At 36.4% G+C, this 17,837-nt stretch overlaps 1 protein-coding gene and 2 non-coding genes across 4 annotated transcripts; all 3 read right to left on the reverse strand.

Moving 5' to 3' along the window:
* Positions 1-471: 471 nt before the first annotated feature.
* On the reverse strand, positions 472-677 carry LOC113585179 (small nucleolar RNA U3). Its single transcript, XR_003411484.2, has one exon. It is a non-coding gene; the product is annotated as a small nucleolar RNA U3 (small nucleolar RNA).
* A 1,979-nt stretch (positions 678-2,656) lies between these two features.
* trmt10b (tRNA methyltransferase 10B) lies at positions 2,657-6,564 on the reverse strand. 2 transcript variants are annotated; one of them, XM_027022501.3, is made up of 9 exons: positions 6,406-6,564; positions 6,133-6,306; positions 5,683-5,791; positions 4,989-5,113; positions 4,533-4,685; positions 4,268-4,346; positions 4,088-4,155; positions 3,778-3,901; positions 2,657-3,431 (listed from the first exon to the last, which is right to left on the reverse strand). In XM_027022501.3, exons 2-9 carry the CDS (start codon positions 6,277-6,279, stop codon positions 3,295-3,297), a joined length of 942 nt encoding a protein of 313 aa, XP_026878302.2. In that variant the 5' UTR covers positions 6,280-6,306; positions 6,406-6,564; the 3' UTR covers positions 2,657-3,294. The 2 variants fall into 2 exon arrangements, with proteins under 2 accessions (XP_026878302.2, XP_026878303.2); XM_027022502.3 differs by having other exon boundaries at positions 5,686-5,791; positions 6,133-6,533.
* A 7,165-nt stretch (positions 6,565-13,729) lies between these two features.
* Positions 13,730-15,100, reverse strand: cxcl8b.1 (chemokine (C-X-C motif) ligand 8b, duplicate 1). Its single transcript, XR_014115965.1, has 4 exons — positions 14,968-15,100; positions 14,462-14,588; positions 14,134-14,209; positions 13,730-14,043 (listed from the first exon to the last, which is right to left on the reverse strand). It is a non-coding gene; the product is annotated as a chemokine (C-X-C motif) ligand 8b, duplicate 1 (transcript).
* Between the last annotated feature and the right edge of the window lie 2,737 nt (positions 15,101-17,837).

Genomic DNA, 17,837 nt, shown 5'->3' on the forward strand with positions numbered 1-17,837 from the left:
AAAAAAGCTCATTTTCAGTTGGCAAATACGTTAATTAGAATGCCATTAAGCAGTCAGGAGGCCAAAATTACAAATAAACATTTGATTTCACTTATGTACACTAAATTCAGAATATTTTTATTCAGTTAAAACGGAAGTCCGTCTGTTAAACAGGCCCTCGTGAAAGCAGTTCCAAATTCCGAGTTCCAATATCTGAACGAGTTCCCCTCTTTTCTCGAAACAAACTACTGTATCCATTATTACTACTAATACCTTTCACTTAAGTTATACTTTTATTACCAAAAAACCCCACTTAAACAATTATATTGAAAACCTGAACATTCCTTATACCACAAAAGCATAAATCAAAAAATCCGAATCTACAATACAATTCGGAAACCAATCATATTTCAATTAACTAATCACTACTAGAACTTACGTTAAATACAATAGGAAAACTTAAAATTGTCTATTTTTCACTTGACTAAACCTACCACTCTGATTACGTGCTCTTCATCTATAACTCATAGAGATATAGAACGGTCATCAATGATTTAAGATAACATAAGTCATCAAAAACCCGAATCACGCTCTGAAGAACACATTATCACTCTTCATCGTGGATAGGGAGACTTAACACTTTCAAATCACACTCCAAAGTTAGAAACTATAGAAATGATCCCTGAAAGTATAGTCTTAATTGCAGTACCGTCTCGTCTGACTAGTACTTCTAGGAAACCATAAATTACGAATATGGTAAGGGCTTATGGGCCGACATTAGACAAAACTAGAAAGTCCGAATGATCGCAATTTTCTGCAGCTTTAAAACGAATTTCCATCTGAAATGCATATTATTTTCTAAATTGTATTTAAAGTAAAAGCAGAAATGTCTTTAAATGCAAGTAATCTTAGCATCCCAGAATGCTTTTCTTTGATAAACATATTTTGTTATATTCTGTTTTCATTGGCTCAGTAAAGATGTTGTAAACGGAAATGGTTCGCTCTGCATTAAAACGTTCTCAGTTCGCAAATACTAGGCATATAATAAAGTGCAACGCTAAACACTAACCAGAAAATAAAAACTGACAAAGAAATTCATTTTGATTTCTGTTAATCACACTAAATTCTGAATCAGTTTATGAAGTTAAAATGGAAGTACGTCTGTTAAACAAGCCCTCAAGAAAATAGTAGCATATTTCGAGTTCCGGCGTTTGGACTATCTTTCCTACCTTCTCGAAATGTTCTACCGTATTATTATTATTATTATTATTATTATTATTATTATTATTATTATTATTATTATTATTATTATTATTATCCCGACGTTTAAATTTAATTACACTTAAATATAGCTTTCTTATTTTCACACTTTAGTTTTTACATATTCTTCAGTTTATATAAAATCATCAGAAAACGTAGGTTTTGCATTGTCAAATTTGCATTTATGCACATAAAACGTAACTAGCATTTCAATATTTGAGAAAGTACTAATCTTTCGCTTTTATTTAAAAAAAAAAAAAAAAAGTTAAACGTATATAATTCCGGGTAGAGTGACGCCACACTTTCAAAACACATCGCCAAACTAAAAATATTTTTTTAAAAAAAAACCTAAAGAAATGTACCCTGAAAGTTTGGATTATGCCTATATATCAAAATGTTATATCACAATGAATATACTACTCCGATACTCGCCATTTTGGATCGTCCAAACACTTCTAGGTTCTTCTAGGTTTACTTTTCCTAGGTATCGAGCGGGTTGACATACAAAGAGGGAAGACCGTGACAAAAGATTATTACACAGGGAGATATTTTGGATTTGCGAGTTGGCTTCCATGTTTGATGAATGAAGACCTCAAATAGTTTTGGGTTTTTTTTACTGTAAGAGGCTACATTGCCATTTCTTAATATATTTTTATTAATTTTCTTCTGCTGTCACTGTCTCTTTAAGACATTAATTACACCACCTGTACAGGTGTAGCCTAATCATTTTTAGCCTACAAAAAAAGGTGAATAGGGTGCAAGCTGGTTTCCCATGAGCATTGACGATAGCATGTACCTGAAACGTTTGTTTTAGCTCGCACTTATAGAATTAATTACAACTTATGTTGGACTTTGCTAATCTTTTAGGTAGTGTGTGGGCAACGTTCTTCATTTTTGCGGACATTCTATTCTGCTGTTTGCTTCACGCACCTTCAGTAAATGTCTTTGTTTGTTTTTTTGGACAGAGCACAACACAACTTTTTTTTTTTCATTGAGAAGGAATGGTAGGACGTATTCAACTGGGTGTAATCTGCAACCTCTCCGCTAGATGTCATGTAATGTTTATACACTGCTTCATCAAGTCGTGATAAAACAATCGTCATAAAATCCCTACAAAACATACTCTGCAAGTTAATCAAAAACTCTTTGGCAGCTAAAAGAATCAGCGCTATAGATGAGATTAGCCAACTGAATTAACTCAATAAAAATAGTCGGAATACCCATCGCTAATAGCTATGACAGTAGTATAATGCAGCGTGTGGTAGCTACCTAGCTAAAAACAATAACCCACATTACCTAGTTAATTCTATACATTACATCCCATTAATTAGTGAAACACATTTAACACAAAATATCCAAGACCAGATATCTATTTGTCTTTTTCTTAATATTCAAAGGTAGTTGTCTGACAATGTACTAGATATGACTGGCTAATTTATTTACTCAAGGGAAAGTTGCTGACTGTGAAACAGTAGTTACATACATTCACTTAGCGCACTTAGCAAAGGGAATGTGTTACATGTCACGGTGCATACGCCACAGCAACAATTAATTTGCTCAGTCTCCTCGGGAGTTTCAGTGATCACCTCACAGAATCCAGAAGGGTTAAACTTTCCACAGAACACTATTCTTGTTAGTTACGATCATGTGAGCAAATGTTAGGCCTACTGCTCCTCCAACAGAATGGATGGCTTATATTGTGTCATGTCTTTTGCAAACATTGCAGTTTAAATACTATAATAGTCAATCAGATTATCTTTTACCTAGTAAGACAGATAAAAGATACCTTTTACGATTAACCCATTGGTGTGGGGCACTCACAGCTCATTAATCTACAGTTAATCCAGCCATGGGCGATCCCAAGTACTGAATATAATTTTAGCACTGTCTGATCGATCAATCAATCAAGCAACCAGTCATTCTTCTGCTATTCTGCTTCAGAGTTTAATCAGCTAAATCATAGTTTCTTTTTGGTGCATAGCTGTTGCTGGACCTCAAAGGCCAAACACTTGAAACTTTCTGCATGCACCCATCCCTGGTGATGGGTTATTGGTATCACTGGAGACTTGGACATTGGGCTGCTTGTGGAGTGGCTCCAGGAGACAGCATGTAGCCCTTTCCTAGTGGAAATCCAGCACTCAGCGCTCTGCTCCAGCATGCAGTGTCACGATAAGTCAGCAGGATGTCAAACACTATGGAACACAGCAAAACATTTACACATGAAAGATTTATCTAGATCTCTTATCTAAAAATTATCTACAAAAATATAAATGCACATACATGTTACTTATCTACTCAGGACTGGTAACTCATCAAAGCATGGAAGCATTACTTTACATTTACCTGAAGCTTTTATCCAAAGTGACTTACAATTATGAGTGAATACAACTTGAGCAATTGAGGGTTAAGGGCCTTGCTCAGGGACGCAACAGTGGCAACTTGGCAGCGGTGGAGCTTCAACTGGCAACTTTCCAATTACAAGTACAACACCTTAACCACTGAGCTACCACTGCCCTGGCACAAACGAGAGGAGCACACCTTGGTTAATGGCTAAGATTTTGGAGTGGAAGTTCTTGGGGTTGGGTCTCTTCACCATGTATTCATCAATGGGCAGCCTCGCTGTGTGCACTCCAAGACCTTTTGCCCTGCTGTAGCTTATTCTCTGTTGGGAACAACAGTCAGTGGTCATCTCTAATACATTAAAATTACACAGCAGAGCAAAATCTCATTCACAGATGGCTTTTCAATTTGCAATAAAATTTGAATACAACAGAAATGTGTTTATCAGCAACACATAATCCGTTGTTACATGGTAGGCAAGCGAATTGTCTAAGAAAATGACACCTACTTTTTGAATGCTCTCATCCACTAGGCCTCCAAGAATATACACCTTGCTTCCATCTACTTGTTCTAAAGCTGAAATGTTATGTACAAGTCTCAGATTTGGCATGGAAATTCATTGATGTTGGTTTAGTTTTCTAAACTCCTTAAGGTATTTTCAATACATTAAGTAATGTAAAGCACAAACCTTCACTTGCATCTGGAGTTAAATAAATGATGTCTTCAAAAGGAAAGAGATCTGTCCAACTCTTCTCAGTAACATCCATCTGCACTGTAAAAAGAATAAATTAGTCAAGGAGTACCAATATTGATAATCACATCCAATTACAACACATTCATTCTTGATTAAGCAAACCTTTTGATCAGTTCTACTCTGTGTCCTCTACTAAGCTTTGCTTGGAGCCTGATGCTTGGTTGAATGACATGTTTAGTCATTCGCATTCAGCACTGACCAGATAGTTCAGGAAGCCGGCATTCATTCGGACGCATTCCTTATAAAGAAGACTTTCTTCTCTCATGTCCGTCAGAAAGAGGTGAAACGGCTGAAGGGCGTTCTTATTGGAACCATAGAGTCTTCTTATCTGACCTGCAAGATGACTGATTTCCTTTAGGCAAAGGGATAGCGTGAAAACAAATTAAATAACAGACTACAAAGCATATTATGACACTTGAAGATTCACTATCAAAATTTTAAAAGTGTTCTGCTATTGGTAGTTTACCTTTAAATGTGAATCTGATTTATGTGTTAAAATTTTATATTTTATTAATGTTTACTGGCATAAATGTTATACTGCATTAGTGTTTGTGTGTAATATAAGTGTTTTACATGGAAATAAACACAGTCCAATTAAAACAGCTTCTCATTTCTAAGTTGGCCTATAAAGCAACAATTCAAGTTTGACACTCACTTTGTGGGACATGCAGTCAGTCATACTCAGATCCACACACAGTCTTGGTCCAGTGACTCTAGCCTCTTCTAGGCGCTCTTTGATGGTTGCCTTGACAACACGTTTACTGAACTCGGGCACAATGTCTACATGAGAGACATAAGAGACATTACACATTATAAGCAAATTCAAAATTAGTGAAGGGGAAAGAAATTTGACCACAGTATTTCCAAAGGAAAATAATGGAAACACTGCCACTTGAGAGTATGGGAACAGCAGATCATTTGCTTTATAAACCCATTTGTAAAGGAGTGTCTATCCTATCTGCTTAGTATACTGTAGCAGACAACAGCTCCAATTACCAGCTGCAATGTAATGTACTAGTGGGGAAACTTACAAAAACACTATCATGTTAGCCATAAACAAACTTATTTAATTTAAAAAGATGTTTTCAACATGATTTGATTTCATAATATAGCACATCATGGCATAGCAAATATTAATATGTATCAGTAATTAAACTTAATATTACATATCAGTTGGAATGCCAAATAATTAAAATGGTAGACTCATATGCCACATTGCTTTCTGGGTAAATTAAACAAATACCAGGATTAAGTGAGAAACGTTCAGTTTATAATGTTTAGGTGTAAGATTCCAGGTGCCTCTTATCTAGGCTCATGAAACCCATTCTCATTAGAGTACAAAAGCGAACCACTTTTCTTTCGCAGGTTCTGCTTCCTCCTCCGCTTCTCCTCTTTCCTTTTGCTTTTCTTCACCTCTAGCGTCCTCTCCCAGTTCCGCTGCTTTCTCATGACATTTCTCTGCACGATTGACACATGAAATACACCAAGAAAACACACCATCATGCATACCTATGTTCAAACAAACATCAACGTATGTAGTAATAGCATAATACAGTAGACATTAGTGTGTCCAACTGTAAATGTGGTCATCGGGTTTCCTGCCCCAAAGCATGGCCAGAAATTCTTATGATATGACAGTACTGAACACAGTTTAGTATCATTAGATGCTGTAGCACTAATGGAGCACTTTCCTATTGAATGGGCACTTATTTAATGACCGCAGCAACTAAAGCGTGGGCATCACATGGTGACAACCCTGTTGTAGTTCAAACATTAGTGACGACTGAAATGTAACTTACAGAGCATGTTTCCTCTCTATTTGTTGCACTAGAGCTTTGGTCCACGTCAATATTGAGAGACTCAATCATGTCGGATAAAAAGTCGTTACTGAGGTGCGTCTGCTGCCAGTCTTCAAAAACGGAGCTTTTCTCCACGGGGCTGCTCATTGCGGAGACGGAATCTTCCGCTGCGGGCTGGAAGGGCAAACTTTCATAAGGCAACGCGGCACAGAACAATACGAAATCTAATTTAGCCTACTACGGTAGTAGAAAAAAACTGTAGATAAAACGCACCTAGAAACCGGAGTTTAAAAAGCCCCAAACCCAAACAATAAAATCTACAAGACACAAGATATGGCTAAACTTTCTGAGAAACGGTAGCGAACGTCTGTGTCGCATGTTGCTGACGTCAAACCACAGCATGTCTATGGTTATTTCAATCCACATAGATTTATATATAAGCATATATGGAATCAGTCATTTTAAACACAAACGCATAAAATCGTATTACGAATGTAGTTCTAGATTTCTACATAAAGAAATGGGTTTACAAATATTTATCCAGTGCACCACCAAAGAACCTACGGATACAATGAGGTAAATCTATACACAGGCAAACAAGGAAAGGAGAAATGTATTAATAAGAGGACTAATAATCCGGCGAGAGTTCCTACCGGCGGCTGGCGAGGGAAATGCGAGGAGCCTGCGTGAAAGAATCCAGTCAATTTAGTTTAAATATGGTTATGTCATTATACACAGAATCTCTGTAAAAAGCAAAAACAACAACAAAATAATGTTTTTGATATATTTTTTGCATATGTAACTTTTATTACAAAATTGTTTTTGCAATTTTTTTTTGCATATTTTTAATTTGTGGTTTTATGAAATGCATAGAATATGCCAATATAATAGAACATGAAAAAAGTCGAAAATAAATGCTATCCTGACCTGACCTGATATCATCTTGTGTTTTCACTCCCTGTCCTGTGTGCGATGATCTCAGGTAATGAGATCTTACAGTGTACATGATCATTATCTCTTGACATCAATTAGGTGACACAACATGCAAAAGAAAAGCAATATTCACTTAAGAAAGAAAGACTGAACTATATATTGTTTAACGGCGGTACCACTGTTTTCACTGTTTCAGGTATATTAATTCAAACTAGGTGCTGTGCCAATAACTGAAGCCAAAGGCATAATGTCAGTTAACTGAAAGGTGCTTTTCTTGTTTTCATTCTTAAGACTTTGTTTGGTTATCATTGACAAGCCAAGAACAAGCCAAGCCCTGTTTCTTCCCTGTGTCGTGGAACATTTCCCCCAGTCTCTCTCCTGCTTTATCTTTTCACATCATTAGTACTTGTTTTTTCTGCTTTTGTGTTTCTCATTTTGTCTATGGTGCCAATTATTCACTTCGTCTGCTGCCTATTTCTAATGACTCTTGACAATTGGTTTCTTCTGTGACTGCTATTCTTGAGAAGTATATCTTATCAGAACTTACATCCATCTCAATATTGCTCATACTGCTCATAAAGTCATCAAGCCTGCCAAAACAATCTTCACCAGCAGAGTTGGTTATCATTCAAGCTAGCAGAGAAGTTATAATCGCTTCAGTGAATTGCATATTTGTGCATCTCAAATCCAAAAATAACAAGGACTTTTTTGGTACTGGCATATTTCCCATACTTCCAAAGAAGTAAATGAATGATTGGAAGAATACATGCACAGTTATACTGTTTTTAGTGATTGCTTAAGTTCTTAAGGCATGCTGCTTTGCACATGTAGCTAAAGAAGCCTGGCCACTTCACTGCGCCCCCCCCCCAACTGTTTCCCCCATAACTGTGTCACCTATTTTATGTTGCTTGTGTCACCTATTTTATGTTCCTATGTACTTGTGCTTTCTAGTCATAGCAATCACTCTGCACAGCTTTGCATTTTCATAGACTGCATGGCAGCCTTTATATTTAACCTGGCGATCAGGCACTTGTGCATTTGATTATTGAGAACTGAACCAGACTGAACCAGAGACATTCTATGTGAGGAGACTAGTCATCTGCTACATGAATGGAATGGGAAAGTTCATAGAGCTCAGCGTGTAGGCCGTATCATAGCATGTTACAACTTTAATTGCCAATCGTGTTGTCAGTTAAGGAGTAACTGTGAAAAAGTTAGGCCTCTCATATTTTAAGTTCAGTGTCATCAAATCTTTGTCCCTTTTGTTGCAGAGATATGTGCATGCGTAGAAGTCAGAGCAACCTGAAAAATCTACTTTTTTGCTATTAGATCAAAAGAGCCCAGTTTTTGTGCCATTCTTTTCAGCTTGTACGAGTTGACTGGAAATATGTATTTAAAACAAAATTTCACCTACAAGTTTTGAGTATATAGATCTTTTCTCCTTCAGAGATACAGCAGCCTGGTCTTGTATGACTTGAAATAAGTGCTCTGGTGCATTGTCAAGATGATCACTGAATGTTCAGGCTTTGACTGAACTGAAGTGCTTAATTGTTCTTTGATTGCTCTTGGTTGTAAAATGTTATATGTGCAATTCAGTTTTTTAGAAGGAGCAATGTAAAATTCTGTAAAGTTAAATATTAAAAGAACATTCTGTATAGACCTTATCTCCTTAGTATTCCTCAATCTTTTTATTTACCAGTAACATAATGTTGAAATTGTTTAAGAATACTGTTGTAGTATTGTTGTGTTAGATATATGACAAACAAAATAAGATACATAAGCATACATTTAATATTTTTGTTATTGTCAATAAAAAATTTTACACTGTCATGGCAGACTGTAAATGAGTTTAGAATGTTAAGCTGCTATCAAGACAAGATATGTATAAACAGTGGGCAAAACACCCATGTATTAAAACATTTAGGGTCAGTGGGCCCAGTAGATGATGTAGCACAGCAGTGAATAATTGCTTAAAGACTGATTTGAACAAAGGGATAATTTCTCTGTTTAACCAAGCCACAGACAACTACTTTCCACAGGGCATTTTGTGGGATATGTCAGAGGTCATTGTACCCAATAATGCCTTCAGGTTCTTCTCAAGTCCTCTTTATAATTTCTTTGTCTCATTTTTTTTCTTTTCAATGAAGTGAACAAGCTTCTTAACCCATACAGTCCGAGGATTCAGACAAATCCTCTCTCCACTCACCAAGCCAGCACTGAGAAAACATTATATATAAAACATATATAACTTTTTCATATCTGAGGTTAACCTTTAGGCATTCAAATTGAAGTATCCAATGAATAGGGATCAGTAGGAACTTATGAAACAGCATGTTTACACGTTTCTGGTGCTAAATGTGTTGGAATAACATAGATAAATGTGGATGTTTGTCACTACCTTAATTTCTTCACATTTATCAGTCTGTAAATGATTTCAATACTTACATGACCTCTATGTTTTTGCAATGAGAACCTCTGTTGATGATCTCTACACTTCGGAGGCTGTGGGGAGGGATGATCCTGGTCTCTAGCTGCAGACACATGCAGCGGCTGTTGTAACCTTTTCCAAGTGGCTGCAATGCTGAAAAGCAAAAACAAAAGCTTACAGAGGGTATTATATAAGCAGCAAAGAAAAGTCACACTCCATGACTTTTGCAAGCTGCTCTGAATAAGAGCATCTGCAAAATGGCATAAACGTAAAATGTAAATATATTAACGATAGTAGGTGAGTCTGGAAATTCACTTTGTGTGTGTGTGTGTGTGTGTGTGTCTGTGTGTGTGTCTGTGTGTCTGTGTGTGTCTGTGTGTGTGTGTGTGTGTGTGTGTGTGTGTGTGTGTGTGTGTGTGTGTGTATCTGTGTGTGTGTGTGTGTGTGTGTGTGTGTGTGTGTGTGTGTGTGTGTGTGTGTGTACTATCTCAGCAAGGGCAAAGAGCAAAGGGCACAATGTCAGTGAAAGGAGTATTAATGAGTGAGGAGCTCAAAGGAAACAGTAGAGAAAAGGAACTGGAAGTGAAAAAATGTTGCAAGGATCAGTACATTTAGTGCAGTTGAGTAACAGATTTGCTGATAAAGATGTTAGAGCCAGGACACTCAACATCCTGTTTCTGCTCAATCCAAAGAGATTTGTAATAAAAATATAAATCAAATTACATAAGATGTAGGACTCAGAACTCTAGTGTAATATTCTGAATGTTTTAAATAGAAATGCACATAATATGACATATTATTCATCAAGGAATGCATTCCTAGTTGTAGAATAAATTGAAATAACAATTCAAAACTGTTTTCATAAATATATTGAAAGGTTTAGCACCAGTTCTGTCCAGACAGTAAAACTAAAACTAAAAATGTATTATATGTAAAAACAAAATTAAAAAATCCTGGAACCCATTATGGATGAAATTATTTAAGCAGTATAAATCTATACAAATATCACAACAAACAAAAAAGATCATTTCAGATGCGGTGTTTTGTTGGATTTTGTGCATTTAAAAATGTAAACAGTTACTTACCATAACTGAAGAGAAGGCCATTTGTCATTAGAATGAACAGGAGAAAAACCCTCATGGTGTAATTTAAACTTTTGTCTGAAAACAATGAAAAAATATTTGCTCTCTGTAACACAGCACACAAGCTTAAAGCTTATATTAACAACAATCATATGACCATTACAACAGGGATTTTTGTGTACTTCCCTAAGGCTGTGTGTGTGTGCATGTGTTTGTCCATGTTGCACTTGTGTAAACACAGAAGTGATATCACTTTAGTCATTCACACTCAATCAGCTGCATGACCCATGTCTTGCATGTGCTTTTTGTGGGTCTCTAAGTTCAAGAGGTCCCTCTGAAGTATGTAGAAACTGCCATTTCTTCAATATCACAACTGATAACATCCTGACCCAGCCACTATAAACATGTGGTCACTGAGCTCTATCACCCACAACTTGACCTTTATGGTAACAATGTTTCATTTTGTAAGTGGTATTGTGTACAATAACTTAAATGTGCAGTGTATAGTTTTTAAGTGTGTCTAGGTCTATACTAGTCATGTAATTTCAGACACTACAAAAAAACTGTGATGAGCTATAATGCATTGCAGTGGATCTCATGACTTTAGCCAGTGGCTGAAATGCCCAGAATACTCACACACACACACACGCGCACACACACACATGCACACATGCACACACACACGCACGCACATGCACACACAGACACATACTCTCTATCTCTCTCTCGCTCTCTTTCTTTTAATGCGTTTAAAGCAACACCATGTTCATGATGCAATATCTTTACTAATAAATTCTGAAATTAAGACTCATGCAAATGTTTTTCAAAATTATGCATCAACAAATACCACATTCATGAATAAATAAACATACTCCTATATTGCACCCTTGACATTGCCCCTGTCTCAGTCCAGTCCTCTGCCTCCACAGCCTGCTGACCACCAACTCTGCCTCCGTCCCCACCCTTCATAAGATTCACCTGTTCCACATACCACAGAGTGATTCTTTCTTAAGTTGTTCACTAGTTATCCATTGATTTTCTAAGTCATGTTTTTCTAGTCTAGTGCTGTGTTGTGACTCATGTTTTGTTTGGGGTTTTTCTTTCCTATCAAGCCTTTAGTAGCTAGTTCTTCCTGTTCTAGTCTGTTTGACTCAATCTTTCAGACTTTCCCCCCTTGAACTGTTTGTTGCTGTTTTACTGTCACTTTTGCTATTTAAAAAAATGCTCTGCACATGCCCTGCCTATATTATGAGTTGTTTAAATATGATTCTTACGTGTCTCAAATGGGGAGTTTGTCATTACCTTTTATTCTCCTACTGGACTGAGATATGTATAAGTATACTTTTACAGTTAACATTATTATTATGCGCAAAGTAATCACACAACAAATAATGTGCCACAGTCTATACTACAGTGACATTTACATATGCATTTACAAATAATGTGTCACGGACTATATTGCAGTGACATTTACATACGCATTTACAAAGAATCTTCAGTATGTAGCCAGTAACTCAGCTGTATAGACAGCCAGTGAGAATTCATTCTATCACCTAGCTGCCAGGAGAGAGATGAGTATATGAGTATGAGTATGAGTCTTCTTTGTGCCTTGAGGGATGGTGGTTCAAGTTGAGCTCTGCTGGATGTTTGAAGGCAGTGTGGTGCAGAAGAGAGTTTGATTAGTGCCTGTAGTTATATGGGAGTTGATCCAGTTATGACTTTGTAGGTCAGCATATGTGTTTTAAATCTGATGTGAGCCACTGCAGGGAACCAGTAGAGGGAATGCTGCCAGGAGAACATGGGAGAACAAGACGTTGAAGACAGGCCATGTTGTAGTGGTCTGGTGTCCCATAGGGGAAGGTCTCCTAGGAGTGAGTGGCAATAATCCAGCCTTGAAATGACAAGGGACTGAACAAGCATGTGGCTTCTGTGGGGAGAAGTGGTCAGATTTTCCTGATGCTGCTGAGGAGGTCCCTTCTTTACTGATTTAAGTTAGCAACATGAAAAGAGAATGATAGTTGGTTATCCAATAGTACCCCAATGTTGTGTGCCTTGTCACTTAAACCACGGATTCTCTAGTGAGATCACAAGGTCTTGACATAGAAAGGCACACCAAGGGATATATGTTGCAACTCCATCTTACTGAGATTTAGTTTCAAGTGATGAGCTTCCTTCTGCAAAGAGATGCCTGCCTGGCATGTAGAGATACGAGCAGGAAGCTGAGCATCAGAAGGAGGAAAGGAGAACATCAACTGAGTATCATGAAACAACATATGAGGATATGACCTCACTAAGAGAGCAGGTATAGATGGATAACAGGAAAGGAGCAAGTCCGGAGCCTTGTGAGACCAGTGGAGAGACTGCATGGAACAGACATGGATCCCCACCATGTCACTTGATATGGCTGTTCCTCAAAGTATGATGCGAACTGTTGCCATGCAATGCCAAGAGTTGCTGGTTATATTTCTCATTTTACAAGTTTGTCTATTTAGTAATGCTCCCTTAAGATAACATACCCAATGCCTTTCCTAACTTAATAATCTAACACCTTTACTTTAGAGGTCTAATATGTGTGTTTTTTTAGGTTAAATGGTTATTCACATTTACCTGATACTTTTATCCAAAGCAAGTTACAATTATGACTGAATACAACTTGAGTAATTGAGGGTGAAGGGCCTTGCTCAAGGATCCAGCAGTATCACCTTTGCAGTGGTGGGGCTTGAACTGGAAACCTTCTGATTAATCATGTACCTTAACCACTGAGCTACCACTGCCCTGAGTATTTGTGGCTAGTCTTAAAATGGATGCATTATCTGACTTGCTTTGAAATACTAGTATAGGTCAGTTTCTACTGCCAGCTCTGTATAGTGAACAGAGAAACTGGTTCTGAATGAAATGTTTGGTGTTTGGAAAAAATAACAATCCAGGTTAAAACATAAAGGCCTGTGGCTTTTGTGGCCTTTTACCATGGGGCGTGGAAACAGTTTACTGACGCATGTGTCCTATTAAATTGGGTCTAGTGATGCCCTGTCTGGTTGTCATGGTTATGTCTTGTCCACTACAGTATATTGTGCATGTCAGTTGCAGAGTTCTTTAATCTTAATATTATATTATGAATCTGATAGCTTTCACACACTCAAGACTGATTTCAATATGACTGTTCAAAAACGCTTTATAAATATTAGTTACATGTTTATAAAAATACATAACATATAAATCACTTTTAAAATGTAGACATTTTGTAGACATTGCATTTTCATTTCATTTGCCGATGTACTGATATGCATTATTACAGTGTTAGTATAGAACAAAAAACACGAGATGAATGTCCTCATATAATGAGTAGAAAAAAAAAAACAAATTTCTATTTAATGTACACCATTTTAAAATAAATGTTTCTTTATTCATACTGCTGTCTTCTTGTCTTTCTTATTCATGTCAGTAGAATTTTAATTCAAGGGTCCCATTCTAAAAAAATTAGAAAATTTGGTTATAAATTATTCTTAACAGCAACATGTATGAGAATCATGAAATGTGAACTTGAAATGTGAAACATACCATTTTGAATAGAGTCTTTACCCATTCTTCAAGCGGGCTGAGACAAATCTTAAGTTCTCTCTTTTTGAGGGTTGCACTATATATGGGAGAAAACATGTCAGTTTAAAGTCCTGGGAAATTGTTCACATTTTAGAGAGACTAGGCTAAACCTCACTGCCTTATTTTCCAAATACATTTTAATAGTTTTTTATTTGTAGTGACTTCATCTTTATTATATCTGTTTGCTCATCTGAGCATTGCACTTGCCTCAGAGATGTCCCCCCAAGCACAGCTTTGTTTGTAATAATAAACTTTTACAATCATTTAATTGTGGCTGATCATGACTTACATTATTTCATCTTTTTTGCAAATGTAATTGGCGGAAAAGATGTCCAGTTTCTTAATCTTGTGATGAGGGATTTCTTTCTTTTGGTTTTTTATACATCGGCATCGTGGTTCCTTGTGCAAAGGTATTCCTGTGGTTTTAGTAAGAAGAGTGACAGAGGGAGATGTCAATGGAGACACAGAGTAAGACTGCAGATATAATTTGCATACACTTTTTAAAAATCTTTTTTTAATCAAGCCAATGAAGTTTTAAGCAATTTTATAATTGCACTCATAAATGGGCAAATGAAATACATCGTGGATGTGACCTCTCACTGCAATGCATTACACCGAAGAACATGATTAAGTCACAAATGGCCAATAAAAAAATTAAAACAACAAGATAAATCCTTAATCTTTACAACTGTTAAATACAAATTATTTTTTCAAAAGGTCCAACCACATTTCCACTGACATGACTCTCTGCGAAAATATTGTGAATACAGCAACACATCAATCAAAAATGCTTACCTTCCACCATGGACAAAAGCAAGCAGGTTAAGAAAATGATGATCAGAGGTGTAGGGTTCATGTTTTAGAAAAGGTTTGCTTTACTTTGCTTCAATGCTTCGCTGTTCACAGCTGTGCTCCTGCTGCTTTTATAAGTACTCCCGCCTCCAGAGTCAAGGATTGCACAACATGTCCTCCTCTGAAAGTTCAGTGGAGGGTTTTTTTCCAGAGAAATGATTAAATGAGGGGCGTTTTAGGTAAATTACTTGTTCATTAATGTATAGTTGTCTTATTCTGCAGTGTGAGCACACATTACTTTGGTAAAAGCATTCTATTATATTTTTATAGTAAGTATCATTGCTTGTCAAGTGGGTGTTTTGACCCCCAGGCATTATGGTATTAGCAGTTCCTTTCAGGTTGTGTAGTATTAGTATTTGGTCTTAGATCTTTAATGAGCAAGTTGTGTTTTAGGAGCTATTTGTGTGCTGCAGAATAGATGATAGACTTTGCAGTGCTGTGTTCATAGTGGACGTTTTGTTGTTTGTGTAACTGCTGCAGCATATCATTTATTATCATGTTTCAATAATTTTCTAAAAGACAAAATTTGACTAAATATTTTGTCTACTGAGAAAAGCCTTCAAAGTGAATTTATATTGTAAAAAAGGGCTTTTCAGTTGTATAGCTACAAGGTGGTTGAGACCAAATTTAGATGCTTTTTGAACAGGCTGCAATTCATTACCAAAACAAAATATTGTCAAAAAAATGTATTTCCTGAAAAGTCTCTGTTAGGCTTATGTTTATTTTTTATCTTTGGAGAAAGTTTTTATTTTTCTTTGCTGCAACATAAAAAGCAACAGAGAAAACATATATTTGCAATGCGGGTAGCTAGGCAGGATGCAGAAACAAGCTGTGTAAAACATCGTGACATTTATTTACGCACAACGAAAGCAACGTAGCTCACAGGCTGATGTAAGATCAAACACCAACAAACATCAATGAATAAACAGGACCTTATGAAGATGCACACTGATTACATGAAACGAGGAACGGGTGCGATGCACGGGGAGGGTGTGGCCATGCAGACAAACACATACACACACAGACATCTGGGACATTATACCGTGACATACCGTGACATTATTTTACATTTACATTATATTTCAATATTTACATTACATTTCAATATTACAATATTTCACTTCTGTGTGGGTGCACTGATAACTTTGCTAAGTTGTTCTTATAGTTAGCTGTGTAGCTGTTGGTCATTTATCTTTGTGCCCAGATGTGTACAAAATGCAAATAAACAAAGATTATACAACTGACACACAAAATTGTCACTTAGGAAAAAAGGCCTACTCTAAAAAATCATTATCCACCAGGGTTTCTTTATCACCCCCAACACACTCTTTTTTGAGTTTCTAACTAGCAATTATAACATTGTTGTGGTACTCATATACACGCATCTCACTGTTTTTTTTTTTGTTGTTATTGTTGTTGTTTTTTGTAATGCAAAATCTTTCAATTCAATTGTTTAACTTTCATTTGGATGGCTGGTCTAGAACCATAGTTGTATGACATCCTGGAGTCTCCTAATGAGCATTTTGGGGGAAGTTCTGCTTCACCAGTCCTGCTGATTGAATTTAATCTACACAGTTCCATTTGCCTAAAAAGTATTTTTCTCTGGACTGCTTGGATTTTTTAATCCATTTCAAATATGTAGTGGAAATAATATAGCATATAAAGTAGCATGTATGATGTATAATCAATTACATCTGAACCTCTACTGAGTAAACTGAGTAAATACTGTAAGTATTTACTTTGATGGCTACTTTGATACTTGATGAGAGAAGAGTTTCGCTGTTTTCCTCACTGTGATCAGAATATAAAACCCTTTGGAAATAACTTCAAAGCTTGACTTCAAACTCTTCATTTCAACAAGCATGTAAAAATCTGATAACACATCTGAAGTAAGCAGGAACACACATTCACTTCCACACACTAACAAGATGGCAAACAGCCAGACAAGCACTCACACAACTTGGCAGTAACAGAATGTGGCTTTATAGAGTTTGGATTTTAATTTCTTTATATGATTGTTTACAATCAACATTTGACCAGACATTTCTCCATGAAAAACGTTAGTAAATATTTTTTACTACCGATGGTTTTCTTCACAATTATTAGCACAATTATTCTAATAAGAGGACAGGTATTGTAATAACTGCACAGTTATTCTAATCAGAGCACAGCTATAGTAATGAGCACAGTTATTCTAAAAAGAAAACAGTTATTGTAATAAGCGCACAGTTATTGCAATAAGATCAGTTATTCTAATAACAACACAGTTATTGTAATAAGAACATAGTTATTGTAATAAGAGCACAATTATTCTAATAAGAACACAGCTATTGTAATAAGAGCACAGTTATTCTAATAAGAGCAGTTATTGCAATAAGAGCACAACTATTCTAATAAGAGCACTGTTATTGTAATATGAGCAAAGTTATTGTAATAAGAGCACAGCTATTTCTTTTAGTTTCTCATCCAATTGGACAGAATAAAACATTAAGGGTTGCAGAGCTCCTTGTAACTGGGCTAAAGTATCCAGGGGACAAGGAAAAGGACACTCAATGTAGACTGGTTGGGTGTCTTTGTGGACTGTGCAGACTGGATGTAGACTAGTTTGGGGTCTTTGTGAACTGTATGAACTAGATGCAGTCTGGCTAGGGGACACTGTGGATTGTGAAAACGGGATACAGACTAGTTGTGGGTCTCTGTGGACTGTTTTGAAAAGTTCAAAAGCATGATTAATCTAAAAGCATTTCTGTTTAACATTTAAGTAGGGTGATTAAAGGATTAATAGTTGCCAAGACACATCTGGCTCTTCACTG

This window comes from Electrophorus electricus, chromosome 13 (genome assembly GCF_041902795.1).
Source record: "Electrophorus electricus isolate QZ-2024a chromosome 13, ASM4190279v1, whole genome shotgun sequence".
Classification (NCBI taxonomy): domain Eukaryota; kingdom Metazoa; phylum Chordata; class Actinopteri; order Gymnotiformes; family Gymnotidae; genus Electrophorus; species Electrophorus electricus.